The sequence below is a fragment of the Coprinopsis cinerea genome, assembly GCF_000182895.1.
Source record: "Coprinopsis cinerea okayama7#130 chromosome 12 map unlocalized cont3.12, whole genome shotgun sequence".
NCBI lineage: Eukaryota > Fungi > Basidiomycota > Agaricomycetes > Agaricales > Psathyrellaceae > Coprinopsis > Coprinopsis cinerea.
This window is the reverse complement of record NW_003307533.1, coordinates 199272-215694: the sequence shown is the minus strand read 5'-3', so window position 1 is coordinate 215694 and position 16423 is coordinate 199272. Positions and strand designations below refer to the sequence as shown.

Below are 16423 nucleotides of genomic sequence, written 5' to 3'. Positions count from 1 at the left end.
CTGAGGATATCATCGGCCGCCAAAAGAATGGTGTGGATACGATATGGTTAACAACTCTGCACGTTCCTATACATACTAGTACTGAGGAAAGACCGTAGATATTTGCGCGTAATGAGGAAAGATAGGAGGGAAAGGCATTTCCCCCGTGCTGCAGGTATGATGTATCCCCTCCATTATCGACTTCATTTGCATTATGGTCTTGGGACCATTTAGGTTAGCGAGTGTTAAAGTACGCGCCCTCAGTTCTAGGACTTCTACGTTAGCTTTCAATCCATTCTACACGGAGTGATAGTGATAGACCAAGAGTCAAGACTCGACCCGTCTTCCCAGTAGCCCAGGGTGCCCCTATTCCCATTTGGGTCCCATCAACCCCTATCGTCCAGGCCATTCAAAATCATGTGGCAGTTTGTATAGCCGGTATGTCGGCGTCCATATCTTACCCCGCAACGACGACCACGATGATCGTCTACCCCTTGTCTCTGCACCACTACATTCATCCTCCAACCTAACGGAAATGTCGAAATACTCGAGCAAGTGGCTGAAGGTCTCTGAGCCCGTCCCTCATGTTCTCCTCATTGAGTTGAACAGGTCAGTTGCGATGTTTCAAAATGCGAGGACGAGGAATATTTACCGGTTTTCGTAGGGCTCCTGTTAACGCTTTCTCTACCGAGTACGCGTCTGCGAACCAAGTGCTTTCAGAGGTTTCAAGACATGGCTAATATACCTCGTATCCCAGGTTCTGGAGGGCCTACGGAAACCTCTTCGAAACCATCGTCGAGGACGGCTACGACGTGCGTGCAGCCGTCGTCTCATCCACCTTCCCCAAATTCTTTACCGCCGGGCTGGACTGTACGTTCCCCTTCTCATCCCGCTCTCTGAACGCCAGCTAATGCCATTCACGCTGCAGTGAACGACGCGGGAGTCTTGGGTAGCGACGGCGCCGACACGTCCCGGGATGGCGCCCGCTCCTCCCTCGCCATGCGCAAGACCCTTCTCGAGTTCCAAGAGGCCATCGGCAAACCCGAGCAAGCGCCGTTCCCTGTCATTGCTGCTATCCACGGCTGGTGCATTGGGCTGGGTGTGGACTTGACCTCGATCTGCGACATCCGCTACGCTGCTTCGAATACGACTTTCTCTATCAAGGTGCGTACTCCCTCTTTTACGCGTTGTTGCTTGAGTATTAACGGTCGAGCGTGCTGCAGGAAGTAGACATTGGCCTCGCAGCGGACATCGGCACCCTCGCCTACCTCCCCAAGATCACCGGCAACCAATCTCTCATCCGCGAGCTCGCCTATACTGCGCGCAACTTCTCCGCTGCCGAGGCTGAGAAGATCGGTCTGGTCAGCAAGGTCGTGGAGGGTGGAAAGGACGAGGTTGTGAGGGAGGCGTTGAAGTTGGCGGAGTACATCGCGAGCAAGAGCCCCGTGGCGGTTTCGGGAACGAAGCATCTCATTACGCACGCTCGTGACCATAGGTACGTTTGGTCGCTTGGTTTTGGGGGATTCGGCAGAGGTTGACGTGTTTTTTTTTTTTTTTTTTCCTCGTAGTGTCCCAGAGAATTTGGCGTATACGGGTGCATGGAATGCTGCTGCTTTGATGACGGATGTGAGTACTCGAGTTGCCCTCTGATGGATGTGAAACTCATGCTGCTCTTCCAGGACATCTTGGAGAATCTTAAAGCTACCAAGACAAAGAAGAAGGCAAATTTCAAGTCTCTCAAGGTGGATTCTGGGTTGGCAAAGCTGTGAACGTCGTGCTGCGCTTTGAAGTAATAGACGAGCTATTGATGGACCCGGGGCTTGCGTATGTGGTTCAGACTGAGCGGCATGTTGTAATTGGGCATCTATGACGAGAGACTGGAGGTATGAAGGCCAGAGTGTGTATGTAATCAACATAACCGTTGGGAAGGAAGGAGATACAAGGAGATACCCAGGCAAGGCGGCCGTTCATGCAACGTTCATGACGCGTCCACTTCGGCGCTACTCTCAGACCACTATCTCCCTCTATCACGTAGCAAGGGAGGTTCATTCGAAGGTATACCTCGATGACTTCACAGCTTTAGTTATGGTTGTCCATTGAGAAGGGGATTATCTCGCAATCTACGAGCCTCCATATTGCAAATGGGAGCTCGGCCTGAACATGGGCGCTTTCTGCATCGTGAACTGACCCCTATCTATCGCATACGCCATCAGAAGCCATAATGGGAGGAAGAAGCACCCCATGCACGCGTCCCAGGTTGGGAGTCGATCATTGGATTATTTATACAGTACTTCTGATATGTAAGGGGTTTCAAGAAAGGAGAAGAAGCAACGGGTGCTTTAGATCACTCGCCAAACTGCTTAAATATCAGACCCCCCGGTGCTTTGTTTAGCACCATCGCCCACTCACCTTACTCTCCACAACTGCTGAATTCGAATACCACTGTCGCGATGCCCAAGACCTACACTCACAAGTTTGATACCCAGGCCTACAAGGGCTCTTCCACGATTAGCACTGGGTTCGTAACGCCCAGCGCTCACCGAGATTTTGGCTAATACTATTTCGACTGTGCTCTGCAGGTTGTTCATCAACGGAGAATGGGTTGATCCTGTTCAAGGTGACGAGATTGAGTACGTTGAGCCCACCTTTCTGTCTGTCTTGAACGACGCTAACGTACATCCGTAGCATCGTCAACCCTGGTTAGTAGCGTTCACTTGACCCAAAGTCTCCCATGATCAAAGGATACCATTTGGACGACCCGAGCTGACATCTCCCTCCCATCTACTTCTTATCACTATCACCATTCGCTTCATCATCGAAGCTACCGGCGAAGTGATCACCAAGGTCGCGATTGGTACCAAGGCTGATGTCGATAAAGCTGTTGCTGCTGCCAGAAAGGTCTGTGTGTGCTTCTGTCAGGTTTCGCGGGGGATCCGTTATGATGTGAATGGCATTGCTGACGCCGGCGGCATCTTAAATCTACGTGATACTCTATGACAGGCCTACAAGACCACCTGGGGATTGAAAGCATCTGGGTCCGAGCGTGCACGTCTCCTGAACAAACTCGCGGATCTTATCGAAAAGAACCTTGAAGAGCTTGCTGCGTTGGAGTCCCTTGACGTTGGTGAGTTATCTTTAGTCTTCCTATCTCTATAAATACTCAGTCCTATATACAGGCAAGGTTTACGCCAATGCCAAGGTTATGGATATCGGTGGAGCCGTCATAGTCTTTAGGTACTACGCTGGCTGGGCTGATAAGATCCAGGGAACGACTGTCGAAGTAAGGTTTCTTCTTCTGTTATTGCGCTCCCCGCGCTGACATCAGCCAAATTAGTCTGGAGACACGAAGCTCAACTATGTCAGGCGAGAGCCATACGGCGTTTGCGTAAGTTTCCTTCATATACGAGTGGGAAACAGTACTGACTTGATGTCGTATAGGGTCAAATCATCCCCTGGAACTTCCCTATGGTACATAGGCTGTTTTAAGGAGCCATGAGCGGCAGCTGACTTGAAGTCGGACAGGGAATGTTGACATGGAAGGTCGCACCCGCACTTGCAACCGGAAACACCGTCGTCCTCAAGCCATCTGAGGTGACACCTTTGACCGCCCTCCGCTTCGCCGACTTGGTCGTCGAAGCTGGTTTCCCTCCCGGTGTCGTCAACATTGTCAACGGCTATGGTATGTTCCGCCGCTCCCCACATTGCTCGCTGTTCAATGTTGACATGTCGGACTTGCCACCCAGGCCACACCGTTGGTGCGGCCATCGCTGAGCACCCTAATATCGACAAGGTCGCTTTCACTGGAAGCACCTTGACCGGCCGAAGGATCTTGAAGGCTGCCGCGGACTCAAACCTCAAGCCTGTCACCCTCGAATTGGGAGGCAAGAGCCCTACTATTATCTTCGACGATGCCGACTTTGAGCAAGCGCTCAAGTGGACTACCGCCGGTATCTAGTGCGTGACCAGTCATCGTTATCACTTTGATTACTGATTTTGATAACCTCGAACAGCTCAAACATGGGTAAGATCGCCTTTTAGCGCCCATGATCGCAAGCATTAAATAACCGGAATCTATAGGACAAGTCTGCACAGCAGGATCAAGGATCTTCGTCCAAGAAGGCATCTACGACAAGTTCGTTGAGAGCTTCGCCGCGGTGGCCAAGGGCTTTGGACAGGCCACCGGCGACCCATTCGCAGAGGGCACGAAGCACGGCCCTCAAGTCTCCCAGACGCAATTCGATCGAGTCCTCTCGTACATCGAGTCGGGCAAGAAGGAGGGCGCTACTGCCATCGTTGGTGGAGACAAGCATGGTGATAAGGGATACTTCATCCAGCCCACCATCTTTACTGGTGTTACTAAGGACATGAAGATTGCCCGAGAGGAGATCTTCGGTCCTGTTGCGTCCGTCTTCAAGTTCAAGACTGAGGAAGGCGAGTTGTCATTCGTGATTCTTGTCGATTCTGGTTCTGACCTGATGGTTTACAGAGGTCATCGAGTTGGCCAACGACACTGTCTACGGACTCGCAGCGTACGTCTTCTCCGAGAACATCTCGCGAGGCATCCGAGTAGCGCACGCTCTCGAAGCTGGTTCAGTCGCGGTACGTCTATCCACCCACTCTCGAGCTCTATTCGAGACATTAACCTGATCAACCTTTCCTTTCAGGTCAACTCTACAGTCCCATTCGACGTCGGAATGCCCTTCGGTGGATACAAGCAGTCAGGTATTGGAAGGGAACTTGGTCAATATGCCATCGACACGTACGTTGTCTCTGACAAATTGTGAATTCTCGCTCTCGTTGCCTGACCTGTTTCTCCAGGTACACTCAAAACAAGGCGGTCCACGTCAACATCGGTCTCAGGATCTAATGGGTGTGTACGTTTCGGTCACGCAGGCGTCGGTCGTGAAAAGCTATAGGTCGAATGTTTTATCTGTGTATTATTAGTACGGAATAAGTACTGTGTTTTTCGATCGTACCATACCTCACGTGGGCTGGACTTGAGTGAGCGACTCCTCCGATTTGAATGGCCTGGATGACGCGGAACACGTTAAGCGCCCATGCTCGAGCTCCCGGACCGTCCCTCGGCAGGCCTGAGAATGTAGGAAAGGAAGGAAAGATTTTTGCCACATTCCGTATATTTACATTGGATTTGGGTATCGGTCTACCGGAATGGATTCCTTAGACTGCCCTGAATCTGTTCAAGAACATCAATATCGTGAAGGAATACATCAAGCACACGTCAACTCACTGATTGGCAGAAATCTTCTGGTTCAAAAGCTGCTCGAGGCCAGCACCAACTGGGAGAAGAGGGCAAGTGAGAGCCCGCTTCTCATGTTCGTACTCCATAATCGATCTCCTTCCAACACCAAACCCGATTCCCGTCGCGTTCCCGAAGCACTTCTGGTACAACTCCCAATCCTTGGTGTAAAGCGAAACCCTCGTGCTGGGACTAAACAAGCCAAAGAAGTTCGCATCAGCTCCAGCGTTCACGTCCAACCCGGCGAAAATCTCGAAACATCCATCGTAGCTCGCGCTCGCGCCGCCAGAGACTTGGCGGGGGTTGAAGTAGTTGGCTCCGATGAGTTCTGAGCCGCGGATAGCAGGGGCAGGGGCAGAGTCAACGTCGCGGCCGATGATCACGCCGGCGTCGCCGCGAGCTTGGAATTGGAGGTTGAGACCGGCGGCGGCGTCGAGGGCGAGGAAGACTTTGGCGCTGGCTGCTCCACCGAGGGCGTCCACACCGATGTTGAGGCTGGGGATGATGTGTGCTTCGACGGCTCCGTTGGCGCGTGCTGCGCCTCCGATGGAGAGTTGTACAGCTGTACGCGGCGACCCAGTCAGTGAACATTCCCTTCCAGGAAATTGGGAAGACCAAGGTGGCTTGTTCGAGGGTGTAGCTGAGGCCGACGTTGATATCTGCTGCGACGTCGAGGAAGGCAGTGGCGGTTGCGTCGACGCGGAAGGTGGGGCCGATGGTGAGGATGCCGGGGAAGGAGAGCCCAGGGATGCCGACTTCGAAGAGCTTGATTTTGCCAATGTCGACGTTACCGGTGACGCCTGCGGCGATGTCGAGGCCTGCGTCTACGTAGCCGGTGAGACCTGTAAAGCGCGGGTCAGTCGCAGCGTGAGGAGGTAGGAGGATCAAGGCGTACTGGCAATCACAGCGAAGTCGGTGACCTTGGGAGGGATGATGGTGCCCTCAGCTGCAACACCGAGGGTAGCGGCAGCCTTGGCTTTGGCATCAGCGTCGATGGAGATGCCAGCCTGGATTGGTGGGCAGGAAAGTTGTCGGTTGAGGAGGTTCCAGTGCTTGTCGATGTTCACGATGTCGAGGCTCTTGGATTTCTCGACGTCGACTGTGTTGAGCTTCTTGATGGCTGTATTGGCAGAAATTGTGAGTGATGGAAGGAGTCGAGTAAGATTACCAACCCTTGACAATGTTGTCGAGCCATCCTCTGGCTTCGAGCATGTCACTTCGCCTTTCTAAGGAGGCCACAGGTGTGATGGGGAGTTCTTCATCAACTGGAACGTTGACGCCAGTCAGCGCGAAGTAGACCTCGCCGACCCTGGAAGCAGATTCATACGTAGGTATTTTGATGTCTAAGGACAAGGAAGCAACTCACTCTTCAGTGTCAAGAGCGTCGAAGTGAGTATCGACGTGGATGGTCTTGACCTCGGGGTCCGCACCATCACGTTTAACACGCCTGGCGATGCTCTCAGGGATCGACTGGTCCTCCGAGACGCGTTCAGAAGAGATATGCGCAAAGGCGGCGGGACCACACTGGATGTCGGGATCAATTCACGTTCCAAAGGGGCGAGGGCCTGATGGAGGGATCTTACGTTCTCGGGGAGTCGGACGATCCTCCCGATGGGTCTCTTCCGATACAGGTGTCTGCATTTGGATCTGTCGGTACAAACGATGCGAATATCCTGTTCGAAGGCATTCTTGTCGCAGTTGAGGACCTCCCAGCCGGCGGCGGATGTGATGTCGACGATGGCGTCGGGTTTACCCCACTTGAGGATACAGTTAGAGTGCGAATACGAGGAGATGGTGTGTACGTACGATCTTCAATGTACCAGAGGGCCCATTGGCAGTCCGAGGTAAGTCTGGAGAAATGATGAGCAGTGAAGTCTGGCTTTGATAAGGGCTACGTACCATAGTAGCAGACACCATCATGACAGGGCTTGCGCCAGTCATTGGCTTTGGCAAATGCCGAACCGAGAAGGGACAAGACAACGAGCGCGGAAGAGACCATTGCAGCTCTGGGAACAATAGAACCCTGGAGGTTTCTGCAAATGGCATCGGGTCCTTATATCCCTACAGAGATCCCCCGGGGAAAGGAAGAACGTGACCTTGAGACTCGAAACCGAACGTCGCAAATGTATGTATGTCCAACAAGAAGGGCGCACTCGTGCGGGTGCTGAGGGCAGTCAGAAGCGGGATTATCATTTCGGAAGGCAAGAAGTGAAGGAAAAACTCCGAGAATTTGGGAAGGGGATGGGTTATCATGTGGACTGTTGGACAGGGAGGTCCACGCGGGAGGTGTTCTATGGACAACTGGCGCTTGTCCGCACACATGGCGCCAAGGTCCATCTTCGATATCGCCTGTCGGTGCCCTGCAATTACGACTTTGATGCCACAGCTGAGCTAGAACTGTCGTTCGTCGGAATAGGAAAATGCAGACCCATGTAAAGACGGCGAAGATCAGGAGACATGTGGGACATAGTCCACTTGACCTTGTTATCTGGCTTAGAAGTTGTTCTCCTCGTCAGTTAGCCATTAGGTCGCTGTGAGTGATAAAAGGTTGATTTTCGATTGGTGATTGGTCAGGGAGATATAGAGCTGTAGAACGTGGCTAACTTGGCCGAACGTTTTCGACGGGCTTCTTTATCAGGCACTTGATACTTATTCCATACGGTATTGGTCGAGTTAGCCCGCACTTTCCATCGCCTCTTGGCGGTGTGGAACGTTTGTTTTCGTCATAAGTATGCTCAGCCTGAGGGAGTATTGTTCAGCGACCGCGATGAGTTCACCATGTGCAGCCCAAGGACGTACATATGTTCAATATCGCGCAACGGCCCCGATAAACCTGCTCAGGCACTGTAAAGTAGCAAATAAGCCCAGGATTGGTGCAACGTTTATGTTCTGACACCGAATCGCCTTGTAGGCAGAGACTGGACTAGTCTGACCACGGCTATTGGTCAGATGACACTCTGAATGGGTGTGGCCTTTGCTCATCGCCAGGGACAAATGCAAATGCAGCCTGGAGAGCGCCTGTCGTCTGTTAGCATTCACTCACTTCGATATAGGGGTCTACGCACCTAACACAGTAAGGGATTACTTGCAAGTCACTGTCAAAGGCACCGACACCCCGACGGTCGCCCAATAGCCCTGTCGCTGTCCCGGGCCAGTCGCCGTCGAAGATGCCCGCCCTCAGCAGAACCACATGTCGTCTGCGCTACCGTTTCGGTTAATATTCCACACCAGGAAGGGGCTCATAAGGCCTTCAAAACGCGTCATCGCCGCCGCCTTCGTCGAGCAGGGGTCTGAACGATGCCATTCCGAAGATTGGCCTAGTTTTTATTCTTCGACATATAGTTACTGTTTTCTATGGCGCATGTAATCCGAAATTGAAGGGTGTGGACATCGCGCTCGTCGCCGCAGTCGCCGTCGACCTCATCGCCGTGGTGGTTGCCACGAAAGAAAGATTTCGGCAAATTCCCGTCGGGCTTTCCACATTTGAAATCCCGACGTCGCGTGACTCGGCGCTTAGCGCGCCTCGCGATTTGGAGCCCCGCCGCGAACCGTTCTTGCTCATCGACCACCATGTCGTGCTCACATATCGACACGATCTCGACGTTACCGCCACCCAGACTGTCTCAGGCAGTGCACAGGGAAGAATGCACACAATGCTTTGACAATCAGGTACGAGATCAACGTCCAAATTGCTTTCGTCCCAGTCATTGACGAGATTCTAGGATTTACCAGCCGGCATCGACGTCTGCCTCGTCTGCTTCAATGGCGGGTGCCTCGATAACGAGCGCAGACACGCCCAGAACCATGTCCAGAAGAGCGGGCACAAGTTTACCTTGAACATCAAGCGAAAGGTGAAGCCATCGGCGCAGCGCGCTGAAAGCGAAGAACCACCCGCAAAGATGACCAAACTGGCGATCGTTGAAGAGCGGGAAGAAGACAAGTATGATCAGTTTACCGTCGTGAAGTGCTGGCTTTGCGATCGTGAAAAAGGTCTCGAAGTTCCAGAGGCGTCGAGCAATCCAGGAGTATGTGTTCTCTAGGTTGTCGAGACTCTGGCTTATCAGGGCTTTAGGTTAAATCACTAGTCGACGGCGTTCTGCAATCGCTATCGTCGGCGCGGCAGTCAGAAGTCAAGGCCTGGGAAGAAGAAATAGTTCCTTGCGAGCACACCTTGACGTTGGAACAGCTCCAGACAGGACCAATTCCACAGTCGGGTACGTTGCCATTTCGTTCACTCCGTAGCTTGGCTACGATTGTGGCACGCTCTCCCATGTCGCCATTTGCGCGCGTGGTCTTGCTTATGCTAGGCCCTACGTCATGAACGACGTGCGTAACCAGAGATTTACATGGCCCTGGATGCTGCACCGGATGTCTTCATTTTAGACATCGTACTGATTCATTTACACAGGCCTAGCTCACTGTAACGCGTGCGACTTGAAGGAGAATCTTTGGCTTTGTTTGACCTGCGGCTCGCTCGGTTGTGGGCGACAACAGTATGGAGGGCTGGGAGGAAACGGACATGGTCTCGCTCATTTCGAATCGACTGGACATGCTGTCAGCGTCAAGCTTGGAACGATCACGGCTGAAGGCGAGGCAGGTATGGCATTCTGCTATCGTGGTCTCATATTTACTAAAGCGTTTCAACAGACATCTACTGCTACGTTTGTAACGACGCTAAACAGGACCCTGAACTCGCTCGCCATTTGTCGACTTTCGGAATTAACGTACAAACCCTCACCAAGACCGAGAAGAGCATGACAGAGCTACAGATCGAACACAATCTCAAGTACGATTTCTCTCTCGTTGGCGAAGATGGGCAAGCCTTGGAGCCGGTATTTGGTCCTGGCCTCACAGGTCTGGCAAACCTGGGCAACAGCTGCTACATGGCGTCGGTCCTTCAAACCATCTTCTCGCTACCGGCCTTCCAGAAACGGTACAACGACCTTGCTGTGAACCACGCCAGAGCCTGCACTGTGTCCCTGCCTGCCGACTGCGTCGAGTGTCAGATGCACAAGGTTGCCGACGGCTTGCTCAGCGGACGCTACTCTCATCCCGCCAACTATGCTGCTTCACCACATCAAACTCCGACCGTGTCTTCATCTGATCCACTCCAACACGCTTCCCCTACACCCGTCTTCCAGACTGGCATCAGGCCAGCAGGCTTCAAAACTCTGATTGGCAAGGGTCACGAAGAGTTCTCAACGATGAAGCAGCAGGACTCGGAAGAGTTCTTCACTCATTTGCTGACGGTCTTGAGAAGAGACATGCATAAATTCAAGGATCGTTCAGAGCAAGGTATGTGATCGATGACTTCCCTGTGAATTATGCTGACGACTCGCAGACGCCACTACCATCTTCTCCTACGCTTTGGAACAACGCCTGCAATGCAACGACTGCAAGAAGGTCCGATACCGCAACGATACCATGGACTCTGTCAGCGTCGCTGTACCGGCCAAAGAGAAGAGCAAAGACGCGGAGGGCAAGATTGAGTACGAAGATGTGCTCCTCACCTCCTGCCTGGATGCCCTATTGAGCCCCGAAGCACTTGAATATTCTTGCCCCTCATGTCAGAAGAACGTTCACGCTCTCAAGTGAGTATCCATCGCCCGTATCAAAGCTGGCAACTAATTCTTCATTCCAGGCAGACCAAGTTTGCCTCGTTCCCCGAAACACTCGTCGTGCATGCCAAGAAGTTCCAACTCGTGAACTGGGTACCAACCAAGCTCGGTATGTTCCTCCGCCAGCATTCGATGATCGTCGCGTCAATCGATTTGTCCAGACATTCCCATTATTCTCCCCGAAAACGATGTCCTTGAATTCAACCAGAATCACCTTGGACAAGGTCTTCAACCAGGAGAAGAGGAGTTCCCGGCCGAAGCAGCGGAAGCCGCGCCAGGACTACCCGAATTTAACGCTGCAGCGATGGCTCAGCTCGAAGGCATGGGCTTCCCCACTGTTCGGTGCCAGAAGGCGCTACTTGCGACAGGAAACAGCGATCCTGAAGCTGCGATGGAATGGTTGTTCGCCCACATGGAGGATCCTGACATCGATGACCCTATTCCAATCCCGGGACCTGGAGGATCGAGTGCAGGGCCTGAACCCTCGCCTGAACAGGTAGCGATGCTGGCGGATATGGGTTTCACCCCTGCCCAGGCGAAGAAGGCCTTACGAGAGACGGTGCGTTCACGTTCTTTTCTTAAATGAGGTTTTGGCTGACCAAATGTTCGTGCAGTCTGGTAATGCTGAACGGGCGGTTGAATGGTTGTTCAATCATCCTGATGACACCGGCGAGGAAGCTGCTCCTGCTCCTTCGACGTCGTCTGCACCTCCTACTCTTCCAGGATCGACCGCTGTTCCCGCACGTTACAAACTCAAGGCTTTCATCTCGCATAAAGGTCCTTCAGTCCATTCGGGACACTATGTCGCACATATTAGGGTGTCGGATGATCAATGGGTGCTTTTCAATGACGAAAAGGTTGTGAAGGCGGATGCGGAGAGTGTGAGGGATTTGAAGCGGCTGGCGTATTTGTATGTCTTTGAGAAGATTTGAGGGATATGGGGTTCCTCGGAGATCTAAATGGGGGCGTGCTGCTTCGGGGAGCAGAGTGGTATGGTACACGGGAGGCATATGAAGACACGATTCGGATGAATCCACAAAGTTTGTATTTGTAGCGACAATTGTATTCTGTTCATTCTTGAGGCCCACCGGCGACGGTGTTGGTTGGATCTGTGTTTGTCCCTGGACAGACATACCTGCTTTCAAGCGCTGCTGCGGCCGCGCAAGAGAATACCCGCTGGACGCTCGCAACTTGAACAAAGGTGTGGGTCATGCTTTTCAATGCGTGTGCGTTGCGGAGAGGACTGACCTTCTTTTCCTCTTGACCAAAGAGCATCGCTGATCAGGGCTAATCCTGAAGCTTATGGGTGTCCTCGTACATGAAGGCGAGGTCTTGGGATAATAATGGTAACGAAGAGAGCACGTAGGGGGATCGACTTGAATTCCCTAACGGTGCATACAGCTTTCGGGAGTGGTTGTATCGCCACTAATGAGCGCCCATCACTGGATGTGCACTCATGACGACGCGTTGCAGGGATCCCTCGGGTGTACACTTCCGAAACGAGGATTTCATTCGACGCCGTACGGCAGAGTGTGTGCGTATAAAAGCAACCTCTGGTGACATGGGCAGGGTCTTTCCCCACTTCTACCGCCCGTTCAACTCTCATGTTTAATGGACAGGTTTTTGCGTTGAGCCTGGCGCTCTCTGTTATCCTGGGATGTTATGCATCGCCGTCTTTCCGATTCACTAACTCTGGGCTATCTTCGAATGTCGACAAAGGGAGTGCAGACTCCCATAAGGCCTTGGGTTCTAACTCTGGGGGAGGGCTTAGGACTGGACCTCGTCTAGCGTACGTTTGCTTTTGTTCGTTCTCAAGGAACGGTTGCATTTAATTGGGTTGTGTGCGTTTATAGGACGAATTGTCCGATGACATATGACAAGAAAGACCGTTCTGCCCAGCGGAAACTTAATCGTGCGATGCGGAAGGCTAAAGCGGCGGGATTCAATGCGACTGTGTCGTTCCCTGCCATTACCATCCCGGTCCATTTCCATATCATTGCGACGAATATGACGTACGAAGGAGGATGGAATTCGTGCGTGGTTTCAATTCTTACTTCCTCGTCTATCGGATGCTGAATTTAAAGGACGATGTAGGAAAGAAGATGTTGAAGCCCAGATGAGGGTTCTGAACGAGGATTTTAGAGATGCGAGCGTATCGTTCGAAGTTACCCAAGTCGATCGGATTGTCAACTCGACGTGGTATTGGGAAGTTGGACTTGGCGACCCGTACGTTTTCCTAGGTTCTACGCGGATTTTGTGCATTGCTCAACTCCCGAACTCTTGATGACAGGATATCCGACGAGATGAAGCTCAAACTGAAAACGGGCGGTCCAGAGACTCTTAATGTGTTTACCACTTCGTACGTCCCCCACCCTCACCAATAACATGGAAGAAAGGCTAACAAGAGTGAACTTCAGGTTGCTGCCGCTTTCCAATATGACGAGTGGGTACGCGTCGTTCCCTTGGTTGTATTCGGATATTGGCAGCCCGGTGCTGGGTGGTCCGCATCGAGATGGTGTTACGATGGACCATAAGGTGTTTTATGGTGGTGCCTTTGAGGGCGTGAACGATGGAAGGTACTTGACGCATGAGGTTGGGCATTGGGTTGGGTTGTACCATACTTTCGAGGTAAGCACTGCATACAAGTATTCTAAAGCGAGGCACATGTTGATCTGGGTACGGTTTTGTTGTGTAGGGAGGATGTGATGGACCGGGAGATTTTGTGGATGATACACCCGCCCAGGCTGAGAAGAGCGATGTGTTTGACTTTGAGTGTGTCCCGCATGATTCGTGCCCGCATTTGCCTGGAGTCGATTTGAAGAGTGAGTTGAAATGTTTTGGTTGTTGGAAGCGAAGCTAATGTATACCCGTAACTGTTAGGTAACTTCATGGATTATTCGAATCCTGTTTGTCAGAAGTCGTTTACGCCTGGTCAGATTTTGAGGATGAGGAATTCATTGCAGATGTTCCGTGGGTACTGATTTTTGGTCTTTTGTTTCTTTTGAGTTTGTTTTCCGACGATTTTCTGGACTTGGACTTTTTGCAAGTGATTGTTACAGCTAGTCGCTGTGTACTCCATTACCTCACCAGCTATTGTATATCATCAGGGTACCCGTCATATGTCGGATACCTCCTCCAAACATTGAGCCTATCTCTGTACTAGGAGAACAAGGTTTAAATGCCTTCGGGTGATGCAAGGGATGAGAAGGCTTGGTCCGACTCGGGTACGTTGGATTGACTGGTGGCGGGCAGAGCTGGAGAAGGACCAGGCCCCTTCCACGAAGAGTGGGGCTCGATCCTTTCCCCTCCCCTCACTTCATCGCGAGTCTTGATGGATATGTACATGACTGAAGGTGACAACCCGAGGAGGGCTGCACGACAGACCCAATGTCGCCCACCTAGCTCAAGAGCCCTCGTGGTGGGCTATAGCTACTTTCCCTACATTATTCTTGTGTTGTTTTTGCTCTGGACTCCCAGTCTATCGAGGTGTGTTCACCGAAGTGTGACACCGCAAGAAATTGAACGTGAATAATATTACGGGCACAAGCGGTAGCTTTATGATACACAGGGACTCTACACAAGCATAGTAGGCAGTCCATCAGAGTTGCCAAACAGCGATATCATCGAGGAAGGTCCAGGCAGGTGCCTTTCCGCCACGGAAAGTGAGAACATCTTCACCAACGGCTGTAACCTCCACAGCATAGAAGGACCACTGGCTGAAGCCAGGTTCAATCCTCCTCACGACTTGGCCATTCCACAAGACCTCGACGAAAGCATCGACTTGTAAAGTAGGTCCAGAGAAGGCGCTATTCTGGAAGAACGCAATCTGGTATTTCTTCCCAGCGACAGTCTGCAATGGGGAGGCGGGAGTGAGTTCACCGGGGAGGTTGTCAAGTCCGGTGGCGCTACCGAGGAGAGCAGATCCGTGCCCAGAGTGGGCGTAAGGCGGGTAGTGGAAGATCGTGGCGTCCTGGAATCCACCGCTTGGGCTCGTTCCGATCCAGTTGGCGTATGATTCGGTGTAGCAGAAGGAGGAGCAGGCAGTGTACCCTTCGAATCCGCCGTCAGGGAGGAAGTTCTTGCGTCTGTAACCGCGGGAGAAGGTGACTTGGAGGTCGCCTTGTCCGTAGTTCACTGCGGTGGATTCGTCCGAGGGGATGTAGTACTGGATGTAGATCGTGTTAGGAAGAAGGTTATGCTCGCTAGGGTGGAGGATAGAGGTGCCGTACCATGCTGCAGGTGTATGTGGTAGGGTTTCCATTGACCACTGCACGCCAGATGTTGAAGTACTGGCATGCACCACCGTTTCCGTCTGCACCGCGCTGGTTGCACTCGCGAGCGCAGGCACCAACGTCGTATTTATCCAGGAACGCGAAGCCCATGTACTGGAAGACCGTCAGTTGTATATATTATCTCTCAGCGAATATACGTACACCTGGCGCGTTATTGGCTCCATTGGTGGGACCGAAAACAAGCTCGTAGCCTTCAGGATCTTCAGGCTCTACAAGAGTCTTTGCAGCCCAGCCGCTACTCTGTTGGATGTAAATCAACGGAGCGGGTTCCGGATACGATTGCTGATTGCCAAAGTTGGTCTTCTCTGCCTCGGTGTGCACGTCTCCGTACAACGCGCACTTGAGGTTGGACTGTTCGCGTGCTTCAAAGTCCAGTCCGTAGTTGTTGAACTCGTAGTACAAGTTAGCGAAAACTATTATGAATTAGACGAATTCTTGAAAGATCTATAGGAATGGACTTACCACACTGAGGAACGGACGAGCAAAAATCGAGACACGCCTCGATGTTGTACGTCGCGTTATTGACGAGGGTAAACGTCAGGTACGCGGTTCCTTGGATAGACGCGTCTCGAGCTTCGGCGCTAGTTCCTGTCCCGTCAAAGACCATCTCGTAATCCTCGATGCCTCGCTTCTTGTGAACTGAGGTCAAGGATCGTCGCGAAGACGATGACGACGACGAGCCTGAGATGCCAGCTTCCGTCAATTCGCCATCGACAGCAGTGATGACGGTCTCTGCGATTGGGTGGTTGGGCTCTTCGTCGACGGCGGGGCCGCTCTTCTGGTCGACGATCTCGGCGGTAGAGACGATGGTCTCGATGTCGGTCTCTGTGCCCGCGACTACGAGGGTGTTCTCGAACGAATTGGGAACCCCTTGTTGAGCTGGGGGGACGACGTTGACGACGGCGCCTGCCAAACGTGTTAGCGACGCGCTGGACGCGGTGAGTAGGGTGAAGGGGCGTACCAGAGACTAGCACCGCCAACGCGGTAAGTGATAACAGACGACGAGAAGAAAGCATTGCTGTAAAAGCGAAGGAAAGAAAGACGGGTGTGTCTGGCCGTTTAGTGAACAATACAACCGGATTTTATAGAATTTGGAAAAGAAGGAGGACTTCTTGAAGGCTTCGATCTTCTATCCAGTCTCATACCCACATCCGCGATTACAAGCTTCCTTCTGTCGAATATCAAACTTCCTGCTTTCAGGCTTCCCCTTTTGCACACGGCGGCACGCATGATCCATGTCCGTGCAAGGAACAAACAGTGCAGATGAAGGCAGGATG

The 16423-nt window shown here is 52.3% G+C and overlaps 6 protein-coding genes across 6 annotated transcripts; 4 read left to right on the top strand and 2 right to left on the bottom strand.

Annotated features, from left to right (window-relative positions):
* Nucleotides 1–514: 514 nt before the first annotated feature.
* CC1G_05803 (enoyl-CoA hydratase/isomerase) lies at nucleotides 515–1748 on the top strand (the record flags this gene model as incomplete). The annotated part of the gene is made up of 6 exons (XM_001834614.1): nucleotides 515–588; nucleotides 737–849; nucleotides 887–1143; nucleotides 1203–1474; nucleotides 1548–1605; nucleotides 1659–1748. The coding sequence occupies 6 exons, from the start codon at nucleotides 515–517 to the stop codon at nucleotides 1746–1748; spliced, it is 864 nt and encodes a 287-aa protein (XP_001834666.1).
* A 681-nt stretch (nucleotides 1749–2429) lies between these two features.
* CC1G_05802 (indole-3-acetaldehyde dehydrogenase) lies at nucleotides 2430–4846 on the top strand (the record flags this gene model as incomplete). The annotated part of the gene is made up of 15 exons (XM_001834613.2): nucleotides 2430–2497; nucleotides 2559–2609; nucleotides 2665–2678; nucleotides 2801–2877; nucleotides 2980–3103; nucleotides 3156–3259; nucleotides 3314–3364; nucleotides 3418–3447; nucleotides 3502–3658; nucleotides 3723–3933; nucleotides 3990–4000; nucleotides 4057–4371; nucleotides 4466–4578; nucleotides 4644–4738; nucleotides 4798–4846. 15 exons carry the CDS (start codon nucleotides 2430–2432, stop codon nucleotides 4844–4846), a joined length of 1470 nt encoding a protein of 489 aa, XP_001834665.2.
* A 311-nt stretch (nucleotides 4847–5157) lies between these two features.
* On the bottom strand, nucleotides 5158–7235 carry CC1G_05801 (hypothetical protein; the record flags this gene model as incomplete). The annotated part of the gene is made up of 9 exons (XM_001834612.1): nucleotides 5158–5173; nucleotides 5228–5731; nucleotides 5805–6078; nucleotides 6132–6356; nucleotides 6409–6545; nucleotides 6603–6760; nucleotides 6820–6993; nucleotides 7043–7086; nucleotides 7136–7235. 9 exons carry the CDS (start codon nucleotides 7233–7235, stop codon nucleotides 5158–5160), a joined length of 1632 nt encoding a protein of 543 aa, XP_001834664.1.
* Nucleotides 7236–8806: 1571 nt separating this feature from the next.
* Nucleotides 8807–11786, top strand: CC1G_05800 (ubiquitin carboxyl-terminal hydrolase 14; the record flags this gene model as incomplete). The annotated part of the gene is made up of 9 exons (XM_001834611.2): nucleotides 8807–8905; nucleotides 8959–9261; nucleotides 9309–9450; nucleotides 9645–9833; nucleotides 9884–10531; nucleotides 10578–10827; nucleotides 10878–10963; nucleotides 11091–11413; nucleotides 11469–11786. The coding sequence occupies 9 exons, from the start codon at nucleotides 8807–8809 to the stop codon at nucleotides 11784–11786; spliced, it is 2358 nt and encodes a 785-aa protein (XP_001834663.2).
* Nucleotides 11787–12771: 985 nt separating this feature from the next.
* Nucleotides 12772–13835, top strand: CC1G_05799 (metalloprotease; the record flags this gene model as incomplete). Its single annotated transcript, XM_001834610.2, has 6 exons — nucleotides 12772–12887; nucleotides 12949–13080; nucleotides 13145–13213; nucleotides 13272–13482; nucleotides 13550–13676; nucleotides 13735–13835. 6 exons carry the CDS (start codon nucleotides 12772–12774, stop codon nucleotides 13833–13835), a joined length of 756 nt encoding a protein of 251 aa, XP_001834662.2.
* A 537-nt stretch (nucleotides 13836–14372) lies between these two features.
* On the bottom strand, nucleotides 14373–16162 carry CC1G_05798 (hypothetical protein; the record flags this gene model as incomplete). The annotated part of the gene is made up of 5 exons (XM_001834609.2): nucleotides 14373–15019; nucleotides 15084–15239; nucleotides 15288–15559; nucleotides 15609–16052; nucleotides 16108–16162. 5 exons carry the CDS (start codon nucleotides 16160–16162, stop codon nucleotides 14453–14455), a joined length of 1494 nt encoding a protein of 497 aa, XP_001834661.1. The 3' UTR covers nucleotides 14373–14452.
* Nucleotides 16163–16423: the final 261 nt, after the last annotated feature.